The sequence below is a fragment of the Enhydra lutris genome, unplaced genomic scaffold (genome assembly GCF_002288905.1).
Source record: "Enhydra lutris kenyoni isolate GAN:26980312 unplaced genomic scaffold, ASM228890v2 scaffoldscaffold27, whole genome shotgun sequence".
Taxonomy (NCBI): Eukaryota; Metazoa; Chordata; class Mammalia; order Carnivora; family Mustelidae; genus Enhydra; species Enhydra lutris.
In genome coordinates, this window is record NW_019154111.1 from 22,313,983 (window position 1) to 22,322,985 (window position 9,003).

General features: G+C 36.8%; 1 protein-coding gene across 1 annotated transcript; it reads right to left on the reverse strand.

The window, feature by feature from the left end:
• Positions 1–567: 567 nt before the first annotated feature.
• Positions 568–7,970, reverse strand: LOC111151918 (LSM8 homolog, U6 small nuclear RNA associated). The gene is made up of 5 exons (XM_022510125.1): positions 7,872–7,970; positions 7,344–7,671; positions 6,117–6,157; positions 3,204–3,331; positions 568–1,306 (listed from the first exon to the last, which is right to left on the reverse strand). The coding sequence occupies exons 1-5, from the start codon at positions 7,968–7,970 to the stop codon at positions 1,216–1,218; spliced, it is 687 nt and encodes a 228-aa protein (XP_022365833.1). The 3' UTR covers positions 568–1,215.
• Between the last annotated feature and the right edge of the window lie 1,033 nt (positions 7,971–9,003).

Here is a 9,003-nt window from a genome sequence, read left to right on the forward strand (position 1 = left end):
CCTGTTATTGTAAATGAAGTTTATTTGGAACACAGCCATAACTATTCATTTATGTATTATCTATGGCTGTTTGCATACTACAAGAGAGTTGAGTAGCTGTGACAGAGACCATATGGCCCTCAAAGCTTAAAATATTTGCTATCTGCATTTTTACAAAAAAAGCTTGCCAACCCCTATTGCCAAACATTTTCATTTTAAAAAAAGAAAACTCTTTAAATTTTGCTTGAATTATAAGAATATAAGTATTATTCTAGTTTCTATTCACCACAAAGTTGCACACTTTGGCCCTCAGTGGTTGATGAGAATTTCTCTGGAATACTCTGGATCTCAACACTATTTGTACCATTGTTTCTATGGATTCTTTAAAAAGTGAACATAGCTCTACAGGGGGTTTTAGAAAAAAGCCCACTTGTAGATGAGGGACATTATCGACTTAATTGATTCACTGAAATAATCAACCAGTTCTACTGACTGTTGCTCTGAGATACCATGTTTACTTCTCTTGAAAACAGGTTTATGGAACCAAGGAGTCAGGGGAAGTTGTTGACAATAAGAGCAAGCACTACCTCAATATAAATGTCAAGTTTATTTACTCACATTTATAAACAACAAAAAACTCCTTTAATGCTAGAAATTCCCCAATTTTTAAGATTAAAAGCCAAGATGGCTTTCAAGACGATGGAATCCATTTCTTTCAGATAATATGCAACTTTGTTAGCATTTTTCCTTTTCTGAACCAAACACATTTTTACCTACACTTCTAAGGTGCTAGAGAGCAACCAACCACCAGAGTAGTGTGGTAAATGGGGATGATTCAGATTAGAAGACTTACCTGTCTGTGACTTTCTTAAAAATAGGGAAACACATGTATCCTGCACTACTGATGGTATTTGTATGCTTGATTTACATAGGATACAAATTTCTCTTTTTAACTAGTTTTCTGTATTAAAATATGAAATATCTGTTCTCAAAGTGAACATTGATTTTAGTACTATTTAAGAGAAAAATAAAACCAAGCTACTATACATGATTTAGGGAAAAAAAAATGTTTTTCAAGGAAATGTAGAAATATTTTAATTTACATATCATATTACAGTTAATCAATATGGTGTCAAAAGTCCACAATTACACATTCATAAAAATTCCATACATCATCCTCAGAATAATCAGCTTCTATACAAAGATTTACAGTTGTCCAATGTATGTAATTCTTCCTCAGTGTGCTACAGAGTTTAGAGGTTCTGCTCGAATATTCCCCAAATCAAGTGCAGAATCTGTCTCTTCATCAATTTCTCCAATGACTGCACTGTAGTTATTTAAGGAAAGAAAAAAAATCAGTTAAAACAATCTCATTTCTAAATAAAACTGAAAGGACACGGTAAAAACTACTTAAGGTGAAAAGCAAATATAGTCTCCATGAAGTAGTGAATTGTACATTTAAGTCACAAGTTACTTCAAGAAATAATCTGAAGGCAACATTACTACAGAAGCCAGTATTAAAGGACAAACTGCATACAGTGTGACTGAATCATGAGTCTTTAAAGGAAAAAGACACATATCAGATAGGTATGGTACAAACCCCCACAAATTCTAATCCTATGACTTCAACTCAACAACTCAATCCAGGGACTGTGCTACAGATGATCACAGAATCACTACTAAATAAGCAAATAAAAGTGTCTATTTGTCTCTACTGGAGTAACTTCAATGAACTAAATCCATATACACTCACACACAAACACAACATCCACTAGTTTCCTTTTCAGGATTTCACAGTTCATTCAATTTAAATCCAAGACCAAAAAGTACAGTTCTTCACATATAAAGAGAACAGTAGCAACGGGTACTCAGATATCATAGCAAATGATTTTTTGATGTGACTGGCTAATGTTAAAGCCAGCAAGTCTTTCCTTGATTTAATTCTACCATAACATCTATAACATTAATTTCATTAATACCATGCTAGGTACCAAGCCATGGCTCTCCAGCTGGATACCTAAACTCTTATAGCCTCACCACTGAACATGTATAAAACATAATTCCGTAAGAAACTGGTTGTTTAAATTAGTTTGGCTTTAATAAGAGTAATTTCTATAGGCGAATACTTGTAATACAGAATTTTCCCAAGTATGCTTTAAGCTATAGAAAGCCTCCAGCTCTCTAATAAATGAGAACCCAACTCTGGGAAAATATGTTATGTTTTCTAAATATAAAACAAATCAAATATCTCAATTCCACCTTAAAAAATTTACTATCATTTAAAATCCTTAGGGAGGACAGAAGAGAACTGGTACATGTTTTTTAAAAAGGGCTCTCCAAAGGAAAAGGGGGAGGCAGCTCTCACTGTTTACTCATATCCATAGTGCAAATACTCCCACTGTGGTCAATTTCAAGCTACCACCACGAAGATATCAATCAACCAGCTTGCAAAATTCCTGAAAATGTAATAATCTGCTTCCCTGAGCCACTCCAGCATACCACTGAATCTATAACAAGGTTTAAATTTTAAGTCCAAAACAGTTTGCTTTTTAATTTTTTTAAATCAAAGTAGGAGAAAGTTTCTTAAAATCAATTATTAGGGAAAACCCCAATATAAGTAATCACTATTATTCTGGTCAGGGGAACTGGTCCCCACTAAATGCTTTGCCTTTCTCTCGTTTTTTTTTTTTTTACAGCTCACTTATGCTTATAAAACATGAATTATTTAAAATTGTTCACACAAGAGATTCTGAAGTCATCTTCAAACCCTAGCTTTAGACTCTAGAAATGTATTTATGTTACTCTAAAATTAGGGGTATTTGGGGGCACCTGGGTGGCTCAGTGAGTTAAGCCTCTGCTTTTGGCTCAGGTCATGATCTCAGGGTTCTGGGATCGAGCACCGCATCAGGCTCTGCTCAGTGGGGAGCCCGCTTTTCCCATTCTCTCTCTGCCTGTCTCTCTGCCTACTTATGATCTCTGTCAAATAAATAAAAATAAAATCTTTTAAAAAAATAAAAATTAGGGGTATTTTGGAAGAACATTTTTAAAAAGCCCCTCTAGTGAAGTATTCAGTGTAAGGGAGGGCCCTTTCTGGACCCTATCTAGGCCCCTTAACTATCAGAAATATGGACCAATCTTAGATAAAAACCTCTTTCCAGATAGCAAGCAGTTTAAAATTTGTAGTGTATTTAACCTGCCTTTAAAAATGGACATATTTTACTTACACATTGTCACCTCTTACAATGTATAACCCCAGCACCACTTGTTCTACTCCCTGTGAAGAGCTGAACACTCGTTCATGGCTTTCATCCAAAATCAAATTAATGGTCTGGTCAAACCCTTTCAGTGTTCCCTGTAAAGAAAACATTCAAGAGAAAAAAAGACAAATATTGTGGTTTACCTGAATATGTAAATTCAATGACACAGAAATTTTAGTTGCCAGGTATACCAACAGAGTACTTATTTTTTATTTTTAATTAATTATCTTAGAAGTACCTCTTTTACATATAAGTCCATTATAAAATAGAATACTTCTTTATAACCAACAGTATCCAGGGAAACAAAACTTACCTCTTGGTTTTTTAAGATGGGGGAAAAAAATCACCGTAGTCTGACTAGTATGTAAGAGTTGTTCAGTTATGAAGGACACCTATGTACCAGTGTAAGGAGGTAGCGTAAAAGCCCACATAGTCCAGGAGGTAACACTGGACAAAGACTAAAACAAATGAAATTTAAGGGGAACTATATAAACATATAAAAAGGGAAAGCATATATATAGCCACAGGAATGTAAAGAGTCACTTCACGCTACACCCTAGTTCTAGGCCCTGTGCTAACCACATTGCACACATTATCTCAAATAATTTTTATCCTTTGAGGTACATATTACTTACTCCCACTTCACAGAAGAAAAATTGAGGCAAAGAGAGGTTAAGTAATCTCTCAAGGTTTCATGAGTAGAAAGTAGTAGAGCTAGGAGTTAAACCACAAAAGGCTAGCTTCAGGCCCAGACCACTGAACTACTATTATACTATTAGGAATAAAAAATATAATTTACCATTCTTCAGAGATTCAAATCAGTCCCATAAATATATACCAACTTCAGCTGGTAGTAACAGCTAACACTTAATGAGTACTTACTATCTGCCAGTGTTCTATGGGCCTTGCATGTATTTACTTAATCTTCCCAAAATCCAGTAAGGTAGATACAAATATGATGGTAATTATTAGAACCAGAACTTGAAGGTAATATTCGGAGAAAATTTTATGGAAGAATCTTGGTTTTGAATAAAGGAAGATATGGGTCTAGCACAACATAGTAGCTCAGATGCTATTTAAGTTTCTGAAGAAATATCAACATATTAGTTTTGGTTAATTCTCTGAAGCTCATTACTAAACTGTTTCATGTTTTGAAAATCAAAATATGTAAAATCAGAGTACAATCATGACAAAATGATAACCTAAAATTTGGAAGAGAAACAAAATACAGGGTATTCACTAAACTAATTAGAGTTGTTAACATACCCAGACATAGCCTCTTGACGTCATTTTATTCGTAACTATTCTATCAACTGAGCCTTGTGTCAATAAAATACAGAAATACTGAACTTCAGTAGTCAAAATGCTCTTTTAAAATAATTTTCTTTCCTATGTAAAGTTAAATTCTCAAAGTTTTTTATCAATCCTGTTAAAAATAAGAAAATTTTAAGTTTGAGATTTTCACAAAATACAAAACGATTTGCAAATATCTGTTAATAGTAATAGAGGTCTTGAAGTGTTAAGATGGAATGAAAATATTTCAAACTGTCCTTATTTGACAAAATACACTAAGGTGCCTAAAAAGAAAAGACTATTCTCTTGATTAAGAAGGAAGCAAGGCGACAGCTTTAGCTTTGGAGTCAAGTGGAATTTAAAACCCAGTTTGGTTCTGCCACTTATTATCTAAGTGACTCTGGGAAAGTGATTCACTTTTTTTTTTTTTTAATATTTTATTTATTTATTTGACAGAGAGAGATCACAAGTAGACAGAGAGGCAGGCAGAGAAACAGAGAGAGGGGAGCAGGCTCCCTGCTGAGCAGAGAGCCCGATGCGGGACTCGATCCCAGGACCCTGAGATCATGACCTGAGCCGAAGGCAGAGGCTTAACCCACTGAGCCACCCAGGCGCCCTGATTCACTTTTTCTGAGCCTGGTTCCTAACGTCGAATTCAGGGATAATTCTTCACAGAGTTATACTGAAGATTAAGTGATATAATACATGTAAAGTTCCTGGTACATGATACACATTTAAATAAATGGCTAAGTCTAACACTCTGATAATAGCCATTTATGGACCCACTGAGAAAAATGACAAAAATTAAAAAGAGCAAAAGAAACAAAAACAACTACAGATGGAAAAACAAGAGATTAAAATATATGAATTACACACAGAAAATAAAGTTGAACAGCTTTAAAATTGTTTTTGAAAGCAAGCAATGTATGTGTTATAAGTGAAGAAATAATTAAGTAGCCAAAAATCATGAAATAAATTCCTCAGGTCAGGAAGAGATCAAGGAGAGAATCCAAGAATTTTCTAGAATTAAAAGGGGGGCGGTCTGTAATACAAGGACAAATGAGATGAAATAAAAGAGTCAATCATCACAATTTGTCCTACAGAAAACAGAGGTCCTACAACCTATAGATACTGAATATATATTAACACCATACAAGACCTAAATGTTCATTATTCTACATATGTAGTATCTATCATGAAGTTTCTAAGAGGCATACACAAAATTTCAAAAAAAACTGTAATTCATGTAGTGAATGCCAGAGCACTGAATGGGGAAGGAAATAAAAAACTGAAGAGGAAGATAAATATAAAATAGAAGCAGATGTCTGAAGACTAGACTAGAAGCTCTCTGAGGACAGAATCTATTATCCATCCTGGCTCCTAGAAGCTTTCTATGTAAATTACACCAACATTTATTAGTGAAGAAAATATGGATCAGCAGCTATTTATCAAGTAGAGAGAGCTGAATCATAACAAAACTGCAATGCAGGTGTACTGTGAGGCCTAGGCATTAGAGATCAGAAGTTTTACATAAAAATTTACAACCAATAAGCTTACAGGGAGAGAATGAATATGCTTATTACTTACCACAATCATTCTTCCATCAGAAGTTATGACTGCAACAGTTCCTGATAACTAAATTAAGGAAAGCATTCTCAGGGAATGAAAATGAAAACCTGGGATCTCCTGAGGAAATGGTCTGAATTACTAGGAAAAAGGTGACAGAATTAAGACACAACTACTTAACACAGCACTACATTTACAACGTATCTTTAAGTTTCTAACTTCCTCAAAATTTGTAGTAACTACACAATTAAAACAGGGAAAAATAGAAAAAGAAAATGCCTTTATGTGATCAGTTGTTTCCCTGTCTCAAAACAGCGGAGATGTCTGGTACTTTCACTGGGGAAATAATTCCCATAGGGCTTAGAGCAAGACATTTACCACTTTTCCAGACCTGTTCCTTTATCTCTAAAAGGAAAATTGAAATTAGTGCCAAATTCATCAATACTGAATGCTTTCAAGCGTGCTGAGACACTTTCTTCCAGGACCCGGCCTCTGGAATTCAAAAAAGCAGCTATAGTCCACGTCAAAGGTGCCAATATGCTTGCACAATTAAGCATCTAGTATTTCACTTTTGTTCCAAATTTATACATGAGAGCAATGTAGTGTTTCTGTCCTGAGATTTTAAAATGGTTAATACTTCTATAGGGTACATTAAGACTCCACACGGGGTTTTACAAGTTGTTTGCTCTTCATGAGTATCAACTACAACAGCAAGCATTATTTTCATTCTATCAACAAAGAAGTTGAGACTTCAAGTGGTAAAGGGGCAGAAGTTCAACTTGTGCACCATCTTTAAAGTTTTTGGTATCTTCGAACAATAAGCAAAGTCTATGAATAAAACAAATTCTTGGATTGCAAGACCCTCCTCGCCGCTAGGACGACTGTTGATCTTATTCCCAAACGTGAACGTATAGGCCCTACGGTAGTACAGAGAAACAGAGAGCTGATTTCTATAGAGAAAGGGAAAAGTTCGGAATATCACATTGTTCTGTTTTGTTTTGTTTTAGGTTAAAATTAAAAGGCGCTTTGGGCCCCCAGGAGCGGCGGGCTCCAGCCCCGGGAGCGGGACTGGAGGGTCCCTCGTTCTGAAGCCCCTCATCCGCATGCAGCCCAGGCCCCGCAGTGGCCGGGCATCCCAACCGCCCGCCGACCCCGACCCCCGGTCTCTCCAGCACCAGCCCTCTCCAGTGCGGACGCGGGCTTCGCCATGGCTCCGGCTGTAGCCCGCGGCAGCCGGCCGGAGGATACGGTTGATGTAGTTTTCCAAGGCGGACGTCATTATGCTCTGCCCGGCAGTTCTGAACAACACAGGAACACCAGCGCCAATTGCAGCTAGAAAGGCCCGCCAGGAACCCGCAGCGGCTCCCGCCGACTGGCGGCAGCAAATATCGCGAGAGTCACAACGTAGTAGCGAGCCAGTGAGAGATGGAGAGAAACCAGCCAACCACACTTGAGAGGCAAAGCGCTGGCGAGTTAATGCGCGTGCGTAGTGTATTTCCGCTGTTTTTCCGGTCTGCGATCTCAGCTGCCGGGTGTGACAAAAGCGAGCAGGAGGCGGAAGGAAGGAGGCAGGTTCCTGAAGGTGGGAGAGCGAGTTTTCTAGTGGAGTGAAAGACAGGGTGGTAGAAGTTACTGGCGGAAAATGTTGAGAGAAAACAGGGAAGGCGGGAGAAAACGAAACAAGGTGCTTTCATCACAAGTAGAGGACTGTTGTTCTCATATGAAATGTGGGTGTAGGGAAGTGGTGTATGATCCTTGGTTTTCTGCGACACGGGCCGAAAATTCATCTTTTAGAAACTCAGTGGACCAGTCCAAAGTTATGCACATTGCAACGATATGGCATACATCTCTGGAGAACACGACAGTAAAAAGCATGTTCGCATATTCTGCATTTGCCTCAAAAAGTACTCCAGTATGGAGGCGTCGTTACTCTTTTATTTAAGAAACTGACTACAAACACAAAGATGTATGAGGCTCCGAAAACTGCCTCCCTTTTACCACGCCACAAAGTCTCTCTGTCCTCAGGAGGAAATTAGTAAATAAAAGGTCTGCTTGCAGCGCCTGGGAAAGGACGGATGCAGGAAGAGGCGTCCAGATTAAGTCCCAGACTGGGTTTTAGACTTGGCTCTGCTAACGAATTATGTGTGTCCTTGCACAAGTAACAGCAACTTACCTGGGCCACTGTTTCCTTATATCCTGTCACAGGTATTATTTTGGATAGTACCACATATTACTAGAAAACATCACTCTCATTTTACTGTAACTTAACAATTGAAGTCAGGAAAGGATCTATATATAAAATAGCAACGAGAGCTATTCTTTGTACAGAAACTCTATGGTTTTAGTTAGGCTTGTGATTTCTTAACTGAAGAATTGTGGGTTTGAAATAACTTGCAGTGTGAGTAGTTTTCTTCTGAAAAGTGAAGCATCTGTTTTCATTACAGCATACCCACAAAATTACCTACAGATCACTCCCAAATGGTTATTAATATTTTATATACTGAAAGTTACTCTGATCTGTTTGAAACCACGTATAGGTAGGAATTAGGGATTATTTTTGGGGGGGGGAAATGAAAGTATCTTTCATAAATGAAAAAATGAAGATACTGTGTGATTTGCAAATGTTACACATTGAAATAAAAGAAAAAGCACTAATTAGTGATAAATGAGGTATCATTAGTAAGAAGTTTTTTTAAAAAAGTAATGTGCTATGTTTTTAAAATAAATAATAGTCCATATAGTTTTTCACTCTTGGAGTGCCTATGTCTCAAAATATTTATTAAAATTATATAGGAACTTACAGAACTAATTTTATTATAGGTACATCACAAGTTTATGACCTTGTGTAGTTGCCGTTAAATTAATATGCAAGATAAATAGCAGATGTCTAGTGTTTATGGAGCATCAC

Bases quoted from the DNA above. Each gene is read 5' to 3' on its own strand.
- LOC111151918 (XM_022510125.1), bottom strand. From the start codon at position 7,970: ATGCTTTTTACTGTCGTGTTCTCCAGAGATGTATGCCATATCGTTGCA. The intron at 7,672-7,871 runs GCCCGTGTCGCA...TCCCACCTTCAG, and splicing joins TTCTAAAAGATGAATTTTCG to GAACCTGCCTCCTTCCTTCC. The intron at 1,307-3,203 runs GTAAGTAAAATA...AAATAACTACAG, and splicing joins ATTGTAAGAGGTGACAATGT to TGCAGTCATTGGAGAAATTG.